Consider the following 24,023-nt stretch of genomic DNA (forward strand, 5'->3'; position numbering starts at 1 on the left):
GCCACGGGCCCTGCGGTGCTTTACAGGGCGTTTTCACGCCCAAGGTTGAGCTCTGGCCGCCGGCAGCGCCGGGCAGGAGCCGCCCGCGGGGCGCGCCCGAGCCCCGGGCGTTACCCCCGCCCGGCCCGCGGCCTGCACCGAGAGCCGAGCTCAGGACGCGTTAATTAGTCACCCCCCGTTAATCACCGCTGCAGCCGCGCCGCCAGCGCCCGGCGGGTCCCCCGCGGAGGTGAGGGGGTCCCCAGCGCCGGGGCCGCCAGCCCTCCCGCGGCGGCCGGGCCGCACGGGCAGCGCCGGTGGCCGGGCTGGCGGAGCGGGGCTGCCCCGCTGCCCGGGGCCGGCCCGTCCCTCTCACCTGCGGCTCTGCCCGCCGGGCCGCGGCCCCGCTCGCTGCCGGGCCTGCCGGGGCCCAGGGAAGCGCCGCCGCCCTCCCGCCGCTGTCTCCTCCCCGCGGGGGCCGGGCAGGGCCCGCCGGGCGCGGCTCCGCGGCGGGTGCTGGGCGAGGAGCAGAGCGGGTTGGGCCCCGCAGGGCAGCGGGGGCTGCGAGGGGTGTCCCTCTGGTGCCCTTGCGCGTGGCTCTTCCTGCCCTTCACCCCGGCCCTACCTCAGCCGCTCGGGTCCGGGCACCCTCAGGAGTGTCCAAGGGCTTTGTGTTGTTTTAGGACGCGCAGCCCCGTGTTTCCTGGAATTGAGGGTGGGAGATGAGGATATGTGCGGTATCCGTGCCGCTGTGCGGGCGTGCTGAGGCACGTTCGGCCCCGGGGCACAGAATCGCTCTGTGTGCGTCTGTAATCCAGGAATGGCTCAATGTGTGTCTATAATCCCACCGTCCCCAGGCTGGGGGGCTGCTGCCATCGCAGTGGGAGGCAGCCAAGGCACCTTGCAGCGAATTGCGGCTGTTCGGTCACGCCCTGAACAGGCAGCTGTGAAACACATCACCTGGCACAACCACCTTCCCCCGTCCTGGTTACTTGTTCCCACACGTTTCCACCCTGTCCCGAGGCCTCCACGGGTGTTTTGGTGGCCACGTGGCAAACCTGTCTGGGGAGGTGCACCAGGGTGAGGAATAACTGCTTGAAAAACTCACCTGGGTTTTCAGCAAAACCAATGAATCCTACAGTGTCTCAGCATTTTGGATGGCACTGTTCACCTCAGCAGTGATGCTCGGTGAGGTGTGTTGCGTGATGGTTTGGCCTGGCTGCTTTCCAGAACCACCAGGATGATGTTAACATGCAAGCGTGAGGCTTCAGGGAATTCCCAGCTTTTGCTAGGTGGAAGTTTTCATGCTGTAAATTACAATAAGTAAAACATTCATGTTTCTCATGACTGCTTTAATGATTTTTGATTGCTGCAACCTAAGAGAGTATTGCAAAACTGAATGGTAATGGTTTCATGATTATGTTTTTAAAGGCAACAAAATAAATAGCATGTTTAATTTGGAGCGTGCTGGTCTTACAATGCAAAGAGAGATTTTATAAAGTCTGGGGGTTTTAACCTATCAGTCTGTCAGAGCTCTGTGTCTTTGAGATGCTGATTTCAATGATTTCTGTAGGTACAAGGATTTGTGTAGACAGTGGAAGTAAGAGTTGTATATTAACACAAATTTGGACCATGGGCTCTAAAAGCCCAGCACAAGATACCTGCAAGAGGAGGATAGTGAGGGTAAGTTTATTTTGCTTGCACTCTTAAAGTGTTTATCTCACATATTATTAAAGGTGCATCATGTATTCATATTCCTAGTACACTAGTGTATATAATAATAAATTTGAATTTGTTGATTTTGTATACTTTTTTTTAAAGGGAGCATAGGAACAAAGTAACTGGCAGAATTATAGTGTGACATAATCCAGTGATAATGGCACTATAAAGTTTAATGGCTCCACTGCGTTGAAAGTATATTGAAGATTTTAAAATTCTGGCTGTTTTTAAACATGTCATAGCTGTGGTTTGGAAGATAGTCTTGTACATCTTAGTAAATTATTTTCCTGCTATTCATAATTATGTTTTCTGCTGAAAATTCATGTATAATCTCTTTCTATATAAAATACCTAGTTTTAACGTTTCTCAAGTAGCACAAGTCATTTATTTAACTTCAAAGGGCATGAATATATGAGCAGCTGAGTTGATGTGCACAGAGGAACAGTAGTTACTCTAAGTGCTGCTTAATTGAGCTTGTCTTCATGCCAGTGTCAGCTCCAATTAGCAGGAAAATACTCATGTTGCAAACCAGCACTGAAATATTTGGAGAGTTAGGCACACAGTGGGCAAGCAATTACCAGCATCAGCAGTGCTGGTTCTGTATCCCACACTGTTTAAAAAGGAGCCTCGTTTTTGGTAGGAACTTTCACGTCTGGCCAGGCAGGAACAATATTCCATTTGTAGTTGGTATTACATCAAAATATAAGGAAAACTGTTAATAGTTGACTCAGGGATGTCAGCCATTCTCACAACTTACAGAAAACTGGAGGAAAAAAATAGCATCCAAAGATGGTGGGAAAGAGTTTAAAATGGAAGTCTTGCTTTGTTGTCAGAATATGGACAAGGCCTCTCTTGAGGGTTGGTGTAAAGAGACTGTGCTAGATTTCATGTTGGGTGGTAATAATTCCCATTTGTGGAGAAGTCTGATGGAGGACTCTTTCAGGACATGGTGATGACTGTGAGTGGGAGGCAAGTGCATACAAATGGACTTAGAGGAATTGGGAGTATCCCACCTGCTGCCTTCAGATCTTCAGGGAATTTGATTCTGAATGGTGGAAAAGTGTTGGAGATGTTTGGGTTCAAGATTTTGAATCTTTAATATTTTTTTTTTGTAATTCCTTTTAAGAAAATATGGGTTTATATGGCCTTTACTGGTTCAGGAGGTTCCTTGCTCTGTGCAGTATTTTCATGCAGAAGTCAGAATATCTCAGGTGTTTTAAGACTACATTTTTAGTAGCTTTCAGAGGTAAAAGGAGCCTGTACAGTTCCTCATTGGTTCCACAACTGAATCTCCCTGACCACAGCTTGGCACAACACTGTGCTGAAAGGGGCTGTTTTCTCTCTGCTGGGGAAGGAGAGGGAGGAGGGAATTCCTGTCTCCGAGCACCAGCTATGCTGTAACTGGGGCAACAAAGCTGAGGAGTGAGAGGCAGAGTGTCAGCTGGGGCAGGCAGAGGGACTGGTAACAAGGACACCTTGCAGGTAGTACCTCCTCTTACCCTGCTCCCTCATGCATCCTGTAGATGTGTAAGGCATGCTGGGCATCGCTCTCATTCTCTTTTCCCATTCCTTTTGAGTTGTGCTTATTTCTCATGGCAATTAATGTGTGGCTCTGTCTGCTGTAAACCATAGTTGGGGGCCCAGAGTCCCTGGGGTATTAAAAGAGCGGGAAGGAAGCTGGTTTTGGAGAAGGTGGAAAGAGCAGGGCAGGAAAAAATCTAGCTTGAAAGATTTTGAAAAATCTAGCTTGAAAGATCTGGGGAGAGTTAGAAAGATTAAGGTGAAAAGTCAGCTTGAGAAGAACGGAGAGAAAAAGCATGAAGGTTTGGAGGGAGGGAAGGTTTACCGTTGTAAACAAGGCAGGGAAGAGCTGGGATTCTTCTTCTTCCTGGCAGTTGGGATAGAAGCTGATTGACACCTTGTATACTGCCTGAAATGAGTCTCTCATTCTTTTACAGAGTATGTAACAACAAGGGTGTTTATAGTGAGGGGAAGGACGGAAAAATTGTAAGCAAACAAAAGACCAAAACGAAATAAAGCCAACCCAGAACCTGAGGCTCCTGAGGGTAAGTTCTTTCTGCTGGGACTGTGAAAGATCAGTAACTTTTTCAGAACTGCAGATGAAATTGGCCATTACTGGTGATTAGTGGTTTGACATTGGAAGAACTCTAATTAGAAGACACTTGTTCTTGCTGAATATTCTTTAGATCTAATCCTTTATTATGTACTTATTAAGGATTCCTTTGCTTAAATATTTAGCTGTTTGAAAGGTTAGTTGGCATCTAAGTCAAGAGTTGCTTTAGAATGAACAATGGCTTTTTTGATGTCTTGTACCTTTATGAATGAATGACTCTCCTAATAAACTTCATAGTTTATTCATTTTTAAGGCACCCTAGGGCCCAATCCTTTAGTCATTAATCAAGAGCAATTCACGCTCTCTTTAATGAATTATGTCTGGCAGTAGTAATGTCTTCATTTCTCTGTGTGTGTGTGTGCGTGCAGGCATGCTGGGGAAAAACCAAGCAGGTAAATCAAATCAGTCCCTTCTCAAATTTTATTTCTAAATGGGCTCTAATTTGATATTGAGGAGGTCACAATTTTGTCTGCTGGAAAACTAGGTTCCAGCAGCCTAGTTTTTCAGTGATATATCAGAAAGCAATAACCCTGTGCTAAAAATGTGTTACAATTATGTAAAAATGATTACGTTATTCAAACATAATTTTTTGGGGTAATGATTTCCTCTTTCATGGTGATTTAACTCACTCGTGATCAGTTATCACATAGTTCTCACCTTCTCCTTCTGGTAGTGTCACTGTGTAGTCAGGAATTTGTTCCTCATGAATCTCCTAAACAAATAGGATTTAGGAAATTCAGAGCAGACTGTGAGTGAGGCTTTGGCCTATACTAAGGAAAGTTGCCATTCAAAAGCATCTTAAAGCACTGTGAGACTAAGTAATTCTGAGAAAATATCCTGAGAGGACTTTATATGGAGTCTTGGAAAGCCATCTCAAAGTATTGGCACCTTGAGAAGGTGGAACATAATCCTAAAACATATCAATTCTTCTGACATTTGCAGTAAAACACTTTGCTGAGTCCTTGTGAGCAATCTGTTCTTCCAGCAGCATCCTGGCAATAGTTTGTTCTGGAACTGGATCATTATAGACATGAAAAATTTGATTTGTTTTTTTTTTTTCCTGCCCAGTAATATTTAACCCATGACAGTGGTTCACACAGCTTCACTGTCAATTTGGCAGTCTGGTAGGCTTTAATATTTTAATATCCAGAGTTTATACCATTACAAACTCCATGTGGAGTTTTTAATATAACTTAAAATATTTAAATAACTTTAAGTTGTTTACAGTGTTACAAAAATAAGGTGTGGGGTTTTTTTTAATCTGATATTTGTTGGTGGTTAGAAGTTTTATCAAACTGCTGCAAAGAACATGTTTTGCTGAGGAACCCACTCCACAGAGTGTCTGTTGCCTTAAAATTAGAAAAGTTGCAATATGTAATTTTCAATAAAAACTGAAAGCAGCTGTTTTTACTTCATTAATCTTTTTTGAAACATTTCATAAATATCTTTGAAGTTGTTTTTCATTTCTGTCTAGTCACGAAACAATTCTCTGTACAACATGAGTCACTCAGAGCAGTTCCCGGACTTCCCGCCCCCGCCTGGCTCTGCCTCTGCCTCTGCTTCAGCTGCACCTGCAGACTTGCAGGAGGTATGTGCTCTCTCCCCTTGTGTCAGGGTTTACATTACATTCCACCTGTAGCCAATTCCCATTTTTTGCCATGTGGTTTAGTGGGCATGGTGGTACTCAGGCAAAGGTTGGACCTTGGAGATCTTTTCCAGCCTTAATGATTCTGTGGTTCCAAGTGCATTCATGATTCTACCTTATGTACTTTTTCTCTCTGAGGATATCCTGAAATATACCTCTTGATCCCATGTCCCTTGTACCTGTGAGCTGTCTCATTAAAGTTTAGACATTAGGACAAGCCAATCAATAGATCATAGAATCATAGAATCAACTGGGTTGGAAAAGACCTCTGAGATCATCAAGTCCAACCCTTGATCCAACACTGCTGTGGTTACTAGACCATGGCACTGATGCCATATCCAGTCTCATCTTAAAAACCTCCAGGGATGGTGAATCCACCACCTCCCTGGGCAGCCCATTCCAATGTCTGGTTACTCTCTCTGTAAAAAATTTCTTCCTGATATCCAACCTAGTCACCTGAGAAAACATGGAAAACAGACAGAAGAAATCCTGTACTGATGTGAGAGAGAAGGATGAAAGATGAATTTGTTAACTTCTACTATTGTTCAACTATTTTGAGGGTTGTGTTAAAATTAGACAGGTCATTAACAAAGCTTGAAGAACAGGAATTTTCTAATTTTAAGCAAGTGTAAGGAGAAGAAGAAAAGCAGCAAGATGGCAATGTGGGGGAGTAGAAAGTAGCAGATAATGTACTAATGTCTTCTTTTATTTATAAAAAAGACCTTGATTATGCAAAAAAAAAAATGTAGGAGTGCTCCTACTGAAGTGTTGTGTGAAATTATCCTTATACATGTGTGGAACACGGTGATCGAAAAATAGATCAATGGTCAAACATCCTTGTCAGACCTTTGTATTTGCTTTTTATACTAATTGGTGTTTAATCCTGTTCTAGCTCTAAGAAGACTTTTTAAATTACTGTGCTGTGTAAAACTTTTGCTTTTTTCCCCCCAATTTCAGCTTCTCCTTCAGAAGAGTGCCTATCCCCCCTTGATGCAACAGTCATCCTTGACTTTGGCAGCTCCATTCAAGGAACAGAGTCACTACCGGAGCCCAAGTGACTCCATAGCTAATAACTACACTCTTCCTGCACGGGATTTAAAAATGAAAAATGTGTCCAAAGTCAAGTCCTCTTCAATGATAGAGTTATCACAGGCTTCAGAAGGGGAGAGGACACCTTCACCACGTATCCATATTTCAATGCGTTCATAATTTTAGCCTTGCTTCTTATACAATTTTATTTCTAATTCTTTATCTGTTAAAGTATCATCCCTGGAAAAATCACTTATCCCTAATAAAGGCTTATAAGCTTATCACTTCAGGGTCAGTGTAGACAAATTTCCCAATGCATGCATAACTTTAATAAATGAAAGGGCAGTTTCTGATTAACTAGTTAGGTTCATCCCTCCAGATATTCATATGTAATTACTTGGAGGGAATTGTTTGCAAAGCAGTAAATGAACAAACTACAAGTTAGCTTTTATTATTGCTAGAAGTAGATGTTAGTACCAACAGGAAAATAGAAACAAATTCTGTGTGGGTCCCTGGTATGCTCATATTTGTGAGTCTTGCCTACCAAACAAGATGGGGGACAGGCATTAAAATTATACCTGAGAATCAAATCCAAGAAATATTACTTAACGAACTGTTTTCTTCTGAACCATGTAATTTATGTATTTGTTAGCAAACGGTGCATACACATGTTAATTCTACATCATGAAGTATTTTATGCTGTTGATTCAACACAACGTGATATAAAGCAAATAAGGTTAAGTTGCAATACTTTTGCTACTTAAGTTTACCAGCAGTAAGGTAGTAAGTTTACCAAGAGCAAGGTGTTTAGGCTTTAAGTATATTACCAGCTGAAGATATCAAATTAACTCCATTACTTGGTTTGAAATTTTTTCGTGTGCAGTATATTTGGTGGAACTGTACATCTTGTAGAAGTGCTTTTATATTCAAACCAGAAAGTCCCAGTGCAGAAAATAACATTTGTGCAGGGAGATAAGTAAGCTCTGAAGTCTTAAGCATGAGCTGAATGCTTTCCTGAAGCTAGTTTATAGTCCCAGAATCAGCAAGATTATTTAACACATGATTTTAATGTCTTGCTAAAGGCTAAGTCAAACCTAAATACTTCTTTGTGACATTGTAGTTCTCTTTTATTTCATTATCTGATTAATTATCTTAGCTCTGTTTTTCACCAGTCTGAAATAATATCTTATTTGAAAAATATATATGCATGTGATTTTCCTTAACTGGTATTTAAAGCTCCGAGAAAAAAACTCAAACGTTCACAAAGACGATGGAGTTCTGATAGGTAACGTACTGTAATGTTATAAAGATACAGATTATTACAACCAGTCTAGTTTGAGTTGTGATTTAATATTTCTTTTTACTTGGATGCTCTGTTAAGCATCCAAGCATGAAATGTTAAGTCTCTACAAAAAATGTGTGTGCATCAAGACTGACTTTTGTGTCATAAGATTTTGCTAAGATAATCACGTGAAAATCTTGGGCAAACTAAATAACTGGACTAATAGGTTTGGCTCTGATAAAATGGCTTATAAAATATTGCCTGAGGGATGCTAGGCAGTTGTAAGGTTTACGTGGTTGTATTCTTTATGTTAAAGTAGTATGCTCTATTAGACAATTTTAATGAGGTTTTTTATTGAGTAATTGAAATACTTCCATAGGTCATGCTTATCCTCAGTGTAGAGCAGGTGGTTTATTTAAGGCTTGTCATTTGTCCTTATCCATTACTGTTTCTTTATTCACTAAGCTTATATTCTTTTTTTTTCAAAAGTACTTTGTTAAGCATTTTGAATCCCATTTCACTGAGTGCACCTGCTCATGTGCCAGACCTACATGTCCTAAATTACACAGACAACCAGCCACTGACCCCAGAAGAACAATTTGCCGTCATGGATTTACATGAGAAGGAGTCAAGTAAGCGAGAAAAGCCACCTTCAAGCAATGATATAGAGGTATTTATATAATTTCTTTTTAGGATAAAAGTAGCAGCAGTAATCATCCTCAGTATATCTGTAAACTGTTTACTAAAATTAGTTGAGAAAAGAAGGCAGTACATGGGGTTTAGAAGATGTAAGTATTCGATATAGCAAACTGCTGTTAAATATTGTTAACTCCTTTCTCATTTGTTTCTAGCTAGTCTGATTTTTGTTGTAAATTGTTTAATTCACAAGTTGAAGTACTTCCCAAATTCTTAACCTTTCATGTTGTTTGCTAGTAGTTTTTCTTTAGTAACTTAATATGTTGCACTCAGTTCTAGTGGTATATATACTTACATCAAAACAGATGACTGTATTGAAAAGATGTCAGGCATTAGCAGTGCTTTAAAAAGAACCAAGAGTTAGATAGCCAAAATCCATTACATTCAACCACCTTTCAATTACAGAAAAGGTTCAAGTGATAGAAAAGCTAAAAATACTTTGTAGTAATTCGTTATCTGTCAGAAAATTCATACAATAAGCATAATATTTTAAACCTTTTTTAGCGGTACTGTTACTACATATATAATGGAGTGCAGGAAGACATGGTGGCACCTCAGGATGAGGAAGTGATGAATGAAATTTTAAGCCATGTTCCAACTCACTTTCTTACTAACCCAGGCCTGGAGAAATTACTTGCAAGGTTGAAAGAAGAGATTAAGGCAGACTATTATATCGGCCTCATGAAAGCCATTGGTAAGACTCAAAATCTCTGAACAGTTCCAAGTGTGTAGATATTTATTGCACTTTCAAAGCAAGTCTTCATTCTAATCTTAGCCTCTGTGGAGAATTCCTTTGGGATCAGTAGAACTACAGAAGATACCTATGAGAAAATAATCTGTGATCGTTCTACATAACATTCCAGTTTCTCTCATTTTCTTTTCCTGAAATAATTTTATAGTAGAATTTTTAGTTTGATTTTTGTGCTGTATTTTATCCTAAAAACATACAATTAAGGATACGACTCTGTTAGTTTTAAATGTGCAGAATTCTACGACTTCCTGCACTGTTAAGAGGTAGCGTTGTTGAATGTAGGTTTTGAACCATACGTGCAGTCTCACCATGATATAAATGATTTGTTGTAGTTGATTATGTCCTGATGGATCCAGCTGAGAGAGAGAGACTGTCCATTCGAAGTACTCCACGCCCTTTTCCCCGGAGAATTGTCTGTGGACCAGTCCCATGGCACAGCTCTTATGGAGAAATGAAAATGTGGAATGAAAGGAATCTATTCGTGGTGAATTCATTGATGCTCACTTTGCAAGACCTCTGGCTTTCTGAGTAAGATGCCTTGTTCATGAGATCTTAATGAAATTGAGGATGTGTTTATTTAATGGCTTGATTAGAGAGTGCATCTGCTGTGACTTCTCTATGTATGCTTAGGAGATCCTGGGGGAGCCACTACAAAGTGGCAAAATGTGTCTGTTTTCTAAGTAATTCTTTTTTCTGAGCCTCTAAGAATTCCAGTGTAAAATGATTGTTTCCTGCAGTCTCTGAATGCAAGCATGAACACATTTTACATGTCCACGGTGAAGAATGGATATATTTGTGCTGTGAAAAGATCATCCCCTTTGTTATAAGATGTAATCCCTAAATTAAAATTCAGCACTCAAGTAAATGGTGATTTGAAATTCTCATACTTATTGCTGAACTTAACAAAATTAGCTCATAAAGTTGAGTATCTTTCAAATGTCTGTACTTGGAATTTGCTCTGGGGACATTAGAAATTTGAGATCTGTTATCTTATGAAGTTAAATGGTAGTGTAATCCTGAGAGCTGAATTAGCATGTAAGAAACATTTTCAGGAATTTAAGGTCTTGTGTGTTACAGACTGTGATATGTGTTCTACAGAGTAGTCAGGATAGGCACTCATTGATATGGAATAGAAACAGTAGGTGTCATTCTCCATGTTCTTTAATAACTGGATACACTAATAAAACTAGGAAAAGGACAAGATTTAGTTTTAAATACAGCAAGTCCAAATTAAATTTATTAAGCGTTTCATGTTTGTTGATAACAAAACCCCCATGAGAAATGCACTTGTCGGACAGCTTAGCAATGGAGTGATACCTATCAATGAAATCATATTTTTAGTATTTATAAGTATATATGAGACCTTCCTGACTATTCACGGGTGGTTTTTTTTTAAATCTACTGTTTGTTTTCCTTCCACAGGTACAACCATCTAAGGTTTGTTCGCACTGCAGAGATGCTTTGTGGACACCTGCCACTGCTGCCTGATGAATTTGAGGAGATCGTTCGAAGACACTGTGTGGAAGCTCGAGACATCCTTCAGAACAAGTCAGTGCCAACTGTAGTAGCAGTAAATAGAGTGTTTTAGGGTCTGATTTACGTGAAGGCCCCCTTTTAAAACATAGACTGAGATGACACTAGTCCCAGCCACAAGGCTGCCAAAACAAAGGGGTAAATAGCAGAGAGGAATAAACATCTGGATGATGATAGATCATTGGAACTGCAGGAATGTTTTTTCAAGAGCAAATGGTAATGAAGTACGAGTAAATGTAGACTGGAAATCAGAAGGTTTCTAACTATGAGAGGAGTGGAGTCCAAATTTGTAAAAATGGTGACAGAAAACCTTTTTTTTTAACTATGGAAATGGATGAATTAAAGAAAGAGGTTATATGAGGCACATGAGAGAAGGTGCCTGTATTCTGCCACCTGAGATCTCTTCCAAACTCATTTCCCATTTAATGCTAATAATTGAATATTCTCAGTAGTATTTTGTTTATTGCTAATAAGTTAAACTAATTGTATGGCCTATTATAACAAGAATTCTTAGCTTTAAAACTCAGGTTTCTTCTAAGTCCTGATAGGTACTGTTTTGTTTCATGTCTAGTTAACAGTTCTCTTCTAGCCCTTTGAATCTTACTCATTCTTTGGGTAATTTCTGAGCTTGGATTTCATTGCAAGGAGCAAAGTAAGACTAACAAGCTTCTAAAAAATTTGTCTCCATATTATTTCATTGCAGGTGGATCCCAACCTGTGCATCTGTTTTCATTGAACAGAAAAATAAATGGCTTCATTTTGCTCCTGAAAGGGACTCTGATTCCTCTGAGCGAGTTGAAAGCTATTTTGGTTCAGTGGCAGCTCTGATGTCGTTACAGTTACGTGAGATGGTTGTTAACTCCTTAGAAGATCTTCTCGAATTTTTTATGATCCACAAGGTATATGCTGTGAAGTATATCTATAGTTTTTTGTCTTAAATGGAGGTGATTCACGTAGCCATAAAATCTAATGCTCTTTGAAGACTAAAATGTCCCACATGGCTCTTGCCTCCGTAAAAAATGGCTGTGTCCTTCAAACAGTTGTGCATACTCAGTGCATTGTTAGCATGGTCAAGAGCTGCTCACTCGAATAATCACTTTGCAGACCTGGGGTTACAACCAGCAGTTTATAGGAGTTTTCAACTCTGTCTTGAGTGAGCGTGCATTTATTTTATTTTATTTTTAGTTTAATTTTTTTTGGTCTTAACAGACAAAACACTTTTACACGTGATTCTCTGAAAGCTCGTGAATAATCCACTTTGAAGTCAAAAGTGTGCAGAGTCAAGTGTGTAATCCTTTGCAGAGGTGATTTTTGTATGTGCTGTTCCTGTCTATACCCAATGAGTGCCATGTATTATTTCAAGTAATGTGCAGAGTTATAATAAGAAGCATTACACCATGAGAGTTTTTACCACTGTTTTGGTTACCATAAAGTTGCCTCTTAGTGGAAATTAATTTTTTGAATATAACATCACCCAGGAGCTACTATGATAAGACAAAATGAATGAATGTGGCAGATTAAATACTGCATTGCAGCCAGAAGATCACACTTAATATAATACTGTCAGACCTTGCACTAAGCCTTGCCACTAAGCCTTGCATCTGGGTAATGATGATTGGGTTTTTAAAATATTTTTTTAATTTTGTCTTGTGGCCTGGTTTGGGTGGGCTTTTTTTTTTTGTTTTGTTTTTGTCTGTTTGTTTGTTTTTTAAATCATTATAACATCTATATTACGTGTCTGGTCATGGATTAGGACTCCACTATTGTAAAGACAATTTGGGGATAGGGCAGTTCTTATCAACCTAAGGCAATTAAAAAACCTGCAGGATTCTAGATTTTATGTCTGATTTTTTTTTTCAGGGTTTTAGTTTTGTACAGTGATTAGTGCTTTACTTCTGTTACTTAATGGAAAATCAAGGCATTCAGGCTTAAATCCAGTTTCTTAATTCCAGCTTTTATAGATTCCTTTAGGAGTCAGCACCTTAAGATCTTATTTAGAACATCAGGTTTTGAATAAAAATCAGGGAAGATGATCCCATTGGTGCTGTTTAGTTAAGATACTTGGGGGAGTTTAAATATTTTTAAAATTAATATTCTTAGAGCTCATTTTATTGTTAAGTAAAATTTTCATTCTTTTCCCTAAGGATGGAAATGATTTTACAGAACCATATCGAGGAATACAGTTCTTTATACCTCAGATACTGAGAGTCGGACTGTGTGTGAAGGAACCTGAAATTGTCTTTGAGCCATCCTTGAAAGGATGTTGGGATTTAATCAGTCATGCCTTCAAGGAGATCCTGCGCAGTGCTGAGGAACTTCCAAAGGTACTGGATAAGTTATGGCTCCATACAAAATACAATATTAATAAAAATTATCTATAATGTAAGACTGAAGCCAAAAACTGACAAATAGAAGATAAAGATGAGGGTTGTGTATCACAAACTGCGTGAACTTCTGTGATTATAGAAGATATTTTTCAGATTCAAGTTATATTAAAGCACTGGTTTGATTTTCATATAGTTTTCACAAGCAAACTATGTGTGTAACTAGGTGTTAATTATGGATCAGAGCCTTTTCACATTGCAGTGTTTTTACCAAATAATAAATTTTTTTGAAGTGGTGGGTGAATGGGTAATAGAATACCTTATTTCCACTATTCTGTGTGTTATTACAGTATTTACAATTATTCCCTTTAGGTAGAAAGACTTCTGTTTCCAAAATTACAAAGAGGTAATCTCACTCTCAGTACAGTCAAACCAGAGGAATCATTGTTTTCAGAGTATATCAACAAACTTGAAAAGATCTTTGAGAGCAACATACTCGGTCCACAGAAGTAAGTTTTGGCTGATAACTCCATTGCCTTTCCAAACCCTCAGTTTCATGACACTGTCCATTTGACAAAAATAGACAGTTGGAGTGTGTTTGTTTCTTTTTATAGAGAAGCTTCATATTGGAATCTTATGGTCATTTTTGTGATCTTCTGTGTTTAAGGTATTTAAATGTGTACAGGAAATACAGCAATCTTTTGAACAATGAGGCACTGCAAGATGTCACAGATTTCTGGAAAAAGGGTCCTTCTTTAGAAGCTTTAACTGAGGTAATGTGTTACCAACAACTGCAACATGTTCATACAGCAGCTCACACATCACATTTGACTTCCTAATATATTGCCTAAAGAACAAACCACTTGTTTTACCCTTGGGAATACACAATTTACATAGCCCCTTACTGTAGGGCTATGGAGGAGGAGGTTTCTTTATGACCATCTTCTGTGAGTTTTGTTGGTTTTCCTTAGCAGAAGTCCAGTGGAAGGCTGCCCAGAGTATTTGGTCAATCTGCAGCTTGCTTGTCTTCTGAATGTCTTGTCCTCAGTCAGCCCTGTCAACTCTTCTCTCTGTATTCCTGAGTTAGCGTATGGCTGAATACTTCTTTAGGCGTCTTGTGGTCTTCCCTAGTATGGCATATTACGCTGCAAAGCTTTCAGCCCTGGAGTCTGAGGGTAGGAGCAAAGCTCTGGAAAGATAAAAACTATTTTCCTTCTTCTATTTGGAATATACTATCCATTTCTTGGATGGAAACTCTTAGTAGTTTAGCATTTTTCGTCTATAGACTTTTAGGAAAAATAACAGATGTATTATTTTCTGTTTGTAGAAGATTGACAGCTTAACAAAACTGAAAAGGGAGATTGCTTCTATGCATGTCACTATTCCTCTGGCCATGTTCTGTCTGGATGCTCTACACCTGCATGAGGAACTCTGCAATCGGACCCAGAATCTGAAAGACAAATTGATTGAATTTCAAGTGATAGAAAACAGAGAGTTAAATCAAAGGTACCTGTTGTTTGCGTGGATGGTTCTTGCTCTCTGCCTGGACTGGTGCTCTCTGTCTGTGGATGAGATAACTTTATTCTTTTGCTAGGTTTCCTAGTGCTGACCAGACATGTGCAAAGATACCAAAGTGGGTATTTAAAAATAACAGGAACAGAAATAGTTGAAAATAAATGTCTAACTTAGGATGTATGGAAGGTAACTTCCTGGCTCAGCTGGTGAGGGAGCCAGCCAGGGGCGATGCTGGACTTGCTGTTTGCAAACAGAGAAGGACATTGTGGGTGATGGGGTGGTTGGAGGCCGTCTTGGGGACAGCAATGCAGGTTTTGGGTCTTGGAGAACTAAGGAATGGGGTCAGCAGGACTGCTACCTTGGACTTCTGGAGGGCAGACTTTGGCCTGTTCAGGACACTGGTTGATAGAGTCCCACAGGAGTCAGTCCTGAAGGGCAGAGGAGTCCAGGAAGGAGGGATGTGCTTTAAGAAGAAAATCTTACAGATACAGGAGCAGCCCGTCCTCGTGTGCCAGAAGATGAACCGATGAGGAAGGCCAGCCTGGCTGAACAGGGAGCTTTGGCTAGAACTCACAGGAAAAGAGAGTTTAATTTATGAAGAAATTTAATATTTTTGTTTCAAAGACAAAATGAATTTACAAGATCTTACATCTCTTTTCACTTACAATCCCAGTGATCTGTTTTCTTTTTGTTGTAGAATTTGTGATGATTTTAACTTCATTGCAAAGAAAATGAGTGAGGTGCCTCAGAACACTGAACAGCTGGTGGAATATGATGCATTCTTAAAGAAATCCAGTGAAGTTACTGTTGTTAGACTGAAAAAGGACCTTGTCAAAGCGACACGCAGACTCCAAGTCCTTATGGACTATGCTGATCTTTCTCGTATGTCTCAACTACAGAATATAAAATTTCCATATGAAAATTTTATATATAGATAATGGGCTCTGCATGCCCAAATGTTGCATCTTGTAAAATGCTAATGGAAAGTTCCAAAAGAGACAAAAAGGAAATAAAAAGAATTCAGTAGAAGCCAAAACGTACCAGTGCTGCAAGGAAGAAATGGTAGAGAAATGGTGCCCAGCACAGAAAGGGCTATTCAATGTGTTTTAGAGAGTGTTTTGGGTATTATCAGATTAATGTCATGTAATCTGGCCAAATGATGTCACACTTCTATGTTATTAAGTAGAAATTCTTCAGAGAAAAGTCGTCTAAGAAGCCTTGTGCTTGAAAGCTCTATTGACAGCATGTGGGAAGTGTGAGAACTTGCATCTCTGCGGTTGAGGATCAGCTCAGAGCAGGCCTTTTGTTGGCTTGCTGTGATGGTTTGCTACTCTTGGGTAATAAATATACTTTAAGATGGAAGAAACATCTGTGGAAGTTGCTTTTAGTTTGCACTTTTATTCAGATCAAAAATGTGCCATTCGCAGATGCTATCTGTTACTTGCTGAACATAAAAAGGAAGAGCAGTTCTATGAATGCATACCCATTTTAGTGTCCTTAAGCAGAAAACACTCTTGGATCAGAAAGTGATAGAAATAACTAGAATATGCCATGTTCATTGACTTGGATAAAAATTAGGATGCCTGTGGAAGCCAGGACATTTTTCTGTTACATTTTGGACTGGAGTGTTTGTAATTACAGTATTTCACAATTACATATTCTTTGTAGCTGGGTTTATAAGCATGTGTGCTGCATTAGTTATAATGAGCTAAGTGCACTGAACAAACAGACAAATAGGAAGATGGAGATGTCTGGTCATTGTAGTTATTATGCTCCAGCTTTTGTGAATTATTCAGCATTTACAAATTGTGGACTAGAAATGGTTTAAACCATTATCCATCTAATGTAGGTATAATATATATATAATTAGGAGTGGTCTGTGTCTGTGTGTAGTGGAATGGAACTGATATTCTAGAATAGCTGCTCTTACTAATTGTCTCTGCCTAGCTAAGGTCTTATTTAGAGAATTTCACATTCTTAACTTGATTTTACAGTTTTGCTATTAATCTAACTTGTTTTAGGGAACAGTTTTCTTTGCAGTGAAGATAGTCTAGCAACCAGTTTCTTAGCTTATTCCTAAACATAGTTTTAGCTATTTTGCTTATTAGTAGGCATTCTGTTATGTAATAGCCATTCTCCTGGATCATTGGTTAAAAGGTATTTTCCTAAAGATGTTTATGCGTTTTTTATTTTAGATGATGACATAAATCTGAATAGTGCAGTTTTCCATTGGCCTGAACAGATTCAGAAAATATTTGATGACAGTAAACAGCTGTCGACTAAAAGGAGGGATCATGTAGAGATGCTGTTGGTTGAAAGGTATGGTGTTGAGTAATTTTATTTTCACTGGGTATTTTTAAAGACAAGAAAAATCTCATTATCAGTAGACAGGAGATAATGTTAAAGAGGGAAAACTTAGAAGGGGGCTGAGAAAATAAGGAAGAAATCTAGTTTATAGTATTATGGAGATTTCAGAAAAATACCATTGATGAGGGTAGATTAGAATATTCCTATGCTTAAATAGATCTGAAAGGAGGAATGGAGGATTGGTACAGAACATTCATAATTTTATGTTGTCATATTGATTAGTACAGCATTACACATAGTTTTGTTACATTCTTTTCACTCTTCCTTTATTTTCTCCAAGTAGTAAAGGCAGCAAAGGTAAGTAAAGTAAATCAACTCTGAGGTTTGAAAATGAGCCTAGAATTCTAATCCTGTGAACTGCATAGTATTGATGCAAGTGATCAATGGGTTTTCACTAGCATCTGTGTTTACACAGATTTCATTTGACAATGCCTCTTAAAATTAATAAAATAATTGAAACCTGAAAAGGAATGAAACCATCATATTACCTTAACTATCTTTACCTCAGGTGTTCTCAGTTTGAGAAAACTCTTCAAGGTTATAATAAAGAACTAGACAGCTACAAAAAGCGGGATGTAATGACTGTAGAAGACATGAAGAACAGCGCTCGGCACTTTGAGGAGTTAAATAAGAATCTAGAAAATGCATTAATAGAATTCGAGGTTAGTACTTATTAGTCAAGTATGGAATGGGTTGCAATATGCTGGATGAGCAAAAGCTTGGTTCCTGCCTCTGATTTTTTGTTTTCCAAGGTTCTGGCCATATATTGTCAGGATGTCTTTAAAATTTCCAAATTCACAAAGGAGTGGTAAATATCTTCTTGTCTCTGTGTGGTGAGTTGTCCCAACTACTGAGTTGAAGAGCATATTTTTAGGGAAAAAAATTTTAGGGAGTTTTTAAAATTGAAATAGTGAACTTCAGTGTTTCCAAGCAGTCAGTAGTAACAAGATGCCATCCACGGAAAACAGAATTCTGGCAGAGTTGGCACAGGCAGAATGTTAGGGAGGTGGCATTTTCCCTGAACCATGGTTTGTGCACTGGAACTGTGTTTTCAGTCCCTCTGCTTGTTCTCTAATTAAATCCAAATGTTTTTCAGCTGTTTGTATAATTGCCATTTAATGCTGATAGGCATTAAATATATGATATATCACATAAAGGGAATTTCTAGAAGGAAACTGAAGACCAAGATTCCTAACTTCTACTCAGGGCTCTCCATCCAGTGTACTGTATCATTCTACGTTAAACAGTTTGTCTTAGCTGTGACTCCACTGAGAAATGAGGAGGGTTGTCTTTGAGAGATCTCACAGGCATTGTGAGGCTTATTTAATCTTCTAAATCACAGTGAGACAATGGGATTTCTGCATATGTGGAAACTTAAGGGTCAAGATTTTAATTAAGTCCCACTCAAAAGAGAAAATGGAACCAATTAAGTGAGCTTGGAATTTAGATAAAATGCAAGTCCCATATATCAATACTATTAATCTGATTTAAAGGCATCTAGTATATTTAATTAGTGTGAGTTAACAGCACTGATATGCTTTTATAGGTAGATCAGAACAAGTAATTAAGTGTAAGTTTCTTAGTACATGATCACAGTGAGAAGTGTATCCACACAATTTAAATGACATGACAATTAGCTTAGTGAATACATGAATTTAAATATTATCTTGGAACGTGGATCTTTATATTTTTCTGCCTACAACTCACACTGAATTACTACAAGTTTTATGGAAGATCCATTGGCATTATAAAAGCACAGACTTGGGACTCAATCTGAATTCAGTGTCTGCACTTCAGGCAGCATTTCTCTGTGCTTCACCTCCCACCTGTAAAATGAAGGAGGCAATACTCTTTTTTTTTTTTTAAGTGTAATTCTTTGCACATTGGTTTATACTATAAAATCTTTTGAACAAAACCAATATCTTACCATGAATAAGCACAGAAATTAATACGTGTTTTCGTTGGAGCTCCCAGATATTTCTGTAAAAGAAAAAAAATAACAATCTCAAGTTAAACAAAATTCCTGTAAACCTCTTTGACTGAAGAGCTTACATCCAGATTTCAAAGTGGATTGGAAACTTTTGAGCCTTGGTTTTACTGAATGCCAAGGTACATTATCTTATTCTAAAATGGGTATAGATTTTTTAAATTATTTGAGCAGTAAAAGATACCAACAAATGCCAGGTTAACAGTTGGACTTGATCTTAGAATTGTTTAGGCTGGAAAAGACCTTTGTGACTCCATGAAATAACTAGGGGAATTTTCAAGAACAGTTACCTTATGTCCCTAAAATCCACAGACCTATATCTAGAGATCTGTCTGGCTTTAAGACGTGTAAAATAATTGTATTCAATACTACCTGTTTAAAAGTTTAAACCACAGTAGGGATTTTTGATGGAAATAATACACTTTTTTTCCCCCTTAAAGGATATTACTAGAGAAGAAGATTTACTTGGGCGAGAGAAGAGTCAATTTCCTTTATTGCAAAGTATAATTGCAAGGAAAGAACCCTTTGAGCAACTTTGGCTAACAGCATATAATTTCCATACCAAATCTGAGGAATGGATGAATGGTGAGGCTTTGGTGTTCATGTGATGAAACATGTTATTTTCAGTGAGTTAAGTAGAAGCTGGAAGGGTTGATTAGTCGTGAGAAGATAATTTTGAAGAAATAAATGCTCTTAAGCAGTGTGAAACAGTTACTGACTTGGATTTTGTATGAAGATCATTTTTTGTAACACAATTGATTTCCAGTTAAAGGAGAATGACTATAAATAGCTGTAATTAAACCACCCTAGAAATCCCCTTGTGCTGATGTGCCTGATGTGCTTTTTTAATACTGTTGTGTTCAGGAACTCTACAGCAGTTCAGTGCTGATGAAATTACTGAAGAAATTGGAAATATGTGGAGGATTATGTACAAGCTCTGTAAGAGTTTCCCAGACCTGCCCGGGCCCAGACGTTTGGCAGAATCCATGAAATATAAACTTGATAAATTTAAACAGCATATTCCTATCCTGGTAATTGCCTGCAATCGTGGAATGAAGCAGAGACACTGGGAGCAGGTACTTCAAACTCTTCCAAAATCTTTTATCCTGTCACAGAATAGATCCAGTTTTGAAATTTATAATGCTGCAGGCAGGAGCTTCTTTGAATTAATAACTTATGGTGAAAAGCAAATTAGGGGGCTGCACTAATACTTCTTTAGCATTTATGGATTGCTGTTTGAGAAGTCTTTTATGAAAATGCATTTTGTTAATAGGTTTTATTTCTTACTTTATTTTCAGATTAGTGAAATTGTAGGGTGTGAGATCAAACCTGATGAAAAAACTACTCTTAGAAACATACTGGACTTTGGACTCTCAAAATATATTGAACAGTAAGAAGCTTACTCTAGTCTCATTTTTAAGACATTGTGTTTCATGGGTCAGATACCAAATATTAGTTCTTTTGGGGTTTTGTGAACTGTTAGAATGTGCTGTAAAATCAGCTGTATTTTATCAAGCTATGAACTGTCAGTTGTTCTTGTAGCACAGAGGCATTAAAACCCAGAGCTGTATTCCTAAACCACTTAATTTGCACATTCAGAATTTTCAGTCTCTCTTGTCTTGCAGTTAATATCAGTATCTCTAACTTGGTGAGCCTAAAAGTTCAAAAATATTTCTTGAAGTAAAATTCTATATTATTAACAAATTATTATTAAAAGTATTCTGATATGCAACTCTACCTACAACTGCTTTTTTTTTGCTCTTCAGCTATGTTACAAAAACTTTCAAAGATATGTTTCATTTCAATTTAGACTGGAACCTGTTGGAGCAGCTGCAAGTAAGGAGTATTCCTTAGAGAAATCAATAGAGAAGATGCAATCAGAGTGGGTCAATGTGCATTTAGTTTTGGTGCAGTACAGGGATACTGTAAGTAAACACCAAATCAGAATACATAGCTGAAAAGAGTTACTTTGATTCTGAATACCAACTGAGAAATATTAGAGGGAAGTTACCACTGATTCATTGTGGCCTGATGGAAAGTTGTATCATACCCCAGAGCTGGGCAAATGTCTCCATTATTATATATCCTTTTATTTGGGCCTTAGTATCTGGACAGCGTATGATCTCACATACTCATCCTAACAAATCTGTAAGCTCGAGAACTTCTCCAGTGTTGTATGGAAAGCTGGTTAGTAGTGAAGTTTTAACTTGCCCAGAACATACAAGAATCCCCGTGCAAAAGCTGGAGTCAGAAGGCACTGGCTTCCTATTCACAAAACAATCTGTCTCTGGACCTTTGAAACAGAGATGTACAGAGCAGATACCATTTGATACCTTCCCACATTTGCAGGCTTTCTCAATTCCTTGCTGCTTCAACCATCGTAGAGAAGGGAAACAAACAGGAAGCTGAATGAGTGGGAGGTTGAAGAGTGGTGAAATAAAGTGACTGCCTTTTACCTTAACAAAATGTGATATATTTACAGGACATCAACATCCTGGCGTCAGTGGATGAAATCCAGCTTTTGCTGGATGATCACATCGTTAAGACTCAGACAATATGTGGCTCTCCCTTCATCAAACCAGTAGAAGCTCAATGCTTGGTAAGGAAAAGCCAGTTTGATTGAGCTTATATGTCTCAGAATATGCTTTCCCTAAGTGCTTTAAGCTATTTTGACATGGTAAGACATTATAGAGTTTTTAACTCTTCCTAAGAACACACATTCATATTTCTTGATTTATTCTTGAGGTAATTTTGTTTAACTATTAAATGTTTGCATTGTAGGCTTGGAAAGATAAGCTGTGTTTAATGCAAGATATTCTAGATAGCTGGCTAAAATGTCAGGCAACATGGTTGTATTTGGAACCAATTTTTAGCTCAGAAGACATTGTAGCTCAAATGCCTGAAGAGGGCAGAAAGTTTCGGATTGTGGATTCATACTGGAAAAACATCATGGCAGAAGTGGTAAGTGCTTACGTTTCATAAACTGTGTATTTTTATTAAGTAAGTGCAATTTGGCATCCTGTTCAATTCCCAGTAAATAAGAAGTTGGGTAAGAGGCAGATACTTAATGTTGGTGTGAGCTGAAATGTTTGTCAAAATTGCTGGGAGAGTGGGGTTGTCTGATAAAGGTGTTGAAATAACCAGCATAATTAAGTAGAAGTTGAGACCTGTCCAACAGCTCAGACTGTGAATGATGAAGCCTGTTCTGAAATAGGACCCTCTGAAGAGGAGTGTTATCAGAAAGAAAAAATGCAACCTAAATAGAGAGAGCAGAGAATAATTATCATGTGCTGTGGCTCTGTTTGACAGAACTTATTTGTGAATGGAAAACAATGTAGCAAGCTCAAGACACAGGAGCAAGTGTCAAAGATTTTAATTCCTGGTATTTCCTTCATTACTGTCTGTAAAGTTCAAGTTGGTAAAACCAACAGTCTGAAAACTGAAACTATCAAATAATGAATACATATTTAGTAACATAAAAGCACACTACAGAGAAGAATATTTAGCTTTTAGCCTCCTGCAATGTATGTGATTGACGATAATTTTATTGTACAAACTTATTGCAATTTTTAGCAGTTTCTGCTGTGTGTTTGTTTTTACAAAGGTGAAAGACACAAAGGTACTTGTAGCAACTGAACAACCCAAGATGTTAGACAGACTTCAGGAAGCAAATATTCTCTTAGAAGACATTCAGAAGGGGCTGAATACTTACTTGGAGTCGAAAAGATTATTTTTCCCGAGGTAAATTAATTAAACAGGCCTAAGTTAGAAAAAAGAAGCCATAAGCTCTTGCAAACCATTTCTACTGAACTGAAAAATCTCATTTTATAAACACCTCTGGGACAAAAGTCACATTCAGCAAAAAATGAAAACCTATCCTTATCTCCAGACGTAACTCATTTTCCTCAGCTCCAGTTATGAAATGCCAGGGAGGGGCTGGGATGGGGAGGCAAAATCTGTCTAGCGCAGTGTAAACTTGTGATTAGAAAGGCATTATTTCTTACAGGGTATTTTTGAAGGAACTTCCTGCCTTCCCATGGCTGATATGCAATTATGGCTCTGCCCTACCCTCTTAAGTTAGAGGTGTGTGGTACACAGAAGTGGTATATTATCATGAGGAGCAGGGCTCAGTGTTTTGCAGGGTGCTTGTTGACTGCATAGAGCTATCTGGTCTTTCCCATGTGAGTTTGAGAACCCTTATTTCTTCCTTTGCATAAAAGGGTGGTCAAATTGAAATTCTGTAAAAACAGATGTGATGAGTTTTATAATGTTAAAAATTGCTTATGGAAAGCAATTTAATATAACCATTTCCTCTCTGATACAGTGTCTTAAGCAACAATAAAACCAATTCCATCTGTCTTGCACGTATAGATTATTAACAACAATTTTCATGATTGGAAATTGTATTTTTCTGGCAGATTCTTCTTCCTGTCTAATGATGAGCTGCTTGAAATACTGTCTGAAACAAAGGATCCCCTTCGAGTGCAACCACATTTAAAGAAGTGTTTTGAAGGAATTGCTAAGCTGGAGTTCACAGACGATCTGGAGATCGTAGGCATGATTAGTTCAGAGAAAGAAGTTGTTCCTTTCATAGATAAAATCTATCCAGTGAAAGCAAATGTAATTTTTTTTAATTTTACTATATGAAATTAAATTAATACTTTCTGTAAAGTGCACATTTTTGAGGGAATTAGTTTTGAATCATTAAGGGTCACATCATGAAAGGTGTTTAGGAAGTGAGAGTGCAGACTGGTGTTCTAGAATAAAGAGGATTTCCTACAAGAAGGAGTAAGACATAACAATTTTCCAGTAAATTCCTCTAGGCACTTCTCTGCAGGTTTATGCACCTACTGCTTTTAAGATGTAGATAGATAGATAGATAAGAGATATACACACAGACATACACATATATAAAAACTCAAGCTCTCTATGTATATATGTAACATTTCATAGCATGGCTGAAACAGAAATGAGGGAAATGATGAATGGTTGACAGTGAAGAAACAGAGCATTAGTTCAAAAGGGTTCTGAGTAGAAAAAGTAGCATTACACATTTTGAAAA

General features: G+C 38.4%; 1 protein-coding gene across 1 annotated transcript in view; it reads left to right on the forward strand.

Moving 5' to 3' along the window:
• The first annotated feature begins 92 nt into the window (after positions 1–92).
• DNAH3 (dynein axonemal heavy chain 3) overlaps positions 93–24,023 on the forward strand; it is a 56,023-nt gene continuing 32,092 nt past the window's right edge. Inside the window, exons 1-26 of the mRNA XM_027683534.1 lie at positions 93–229; positions 1,553–1,662; positions 3,657–3,764; positions 5,307–5,420; positions 6,435–6,660; positions 7,743–7,791; positions 8,278–8,458; positions 8,989–9,178; positions 9,568–9,763; positions 10,658–10,783; positions 11,472–11,667; positions 12,913–13,092; positions 13,465–13,601; positions 13,760–13,865; positions 14,420–14,598; positions 15,305–15,489; positions 16,803–16,926; positions 17,483–17,636; positions 19,402–19,546; positions 19,826–20,037; positions 20,260–20,351; positions 20,772–20,886; positions 21,444–21,560; positions 21,743–21,922; positions 22,566–22,702; positions 23,380–23,581. Coding sequence (XP_027539335.1) covers positions 5,331–5,420; positions 6,435–6,660; positions 7,743–7,791; positions 8,278–8,458; positions 8,989–9,178; positions 9,568–9,763; positions 10,658–10,783; positions 11,472–11,667; positions 12,913–13,092; positions 13,465–13,601; positions 13,760–13,865; positions 14,420–14,598; positions 15,305–15,489; positions 16,803–16,926; positions 17,483–17,636; positions 19,402–19,546; positions 19,826–20,037; positions 20,260–20,351; positions 20,772–20,886; positions 21,444–21,560; positions 21,743–21,922; positions 22,566–22,702; positions 23,380–23,581 — 3,519 coding nt within the window. The 5' untranslated portion in view covers positions 93–229; positions 1,553–1,662; positions 3,657–3,764; positions 5,307–5,330. The remainder of the gene's footprint in view (positions 230–1,552; positions 1,663–3,656; positions 3,765–5,306; positions 5,421–6,434; positions 6,661–7,742; positions 7,792–8,277; positions 8,459–8,988; positions 9,179–9,567; positions 9,764–10,657; positions 10,784–11,471; positions 11,668–12,912; positions 13,093–13,464; positions 13,602–13,759; positions 13,866–14,419; positions 14,599–15,304; positions 15,490–16,802; positions 16,927–17,482; positions 17,637–19,401; positions 19,547–19,825; positions 20,038–20,259; positions 20,352–20,771; positions 20,887–21,443; positions 21,561–21,742; positions 21,923–22,565; positions 22,703–23,379; positions 23,582–24,023) is intronic.

Source organism: Neopelma chrysocephalum, unplaced genomic scaffold (assembly GCF_003984885.1).
Source record: "Neopelma chrysocephalum unplaced genomic scaffold, ASM398488v2 Primary Assembly neopelma1_65, whole genome shotgun sequence".
Classification (NCBI taxonomy): Eukaryota; Metazoa; Chordata; class Aves; order Passeriformes; family Pipridae; genus Neopelma; species Neopelma chrysocephalum.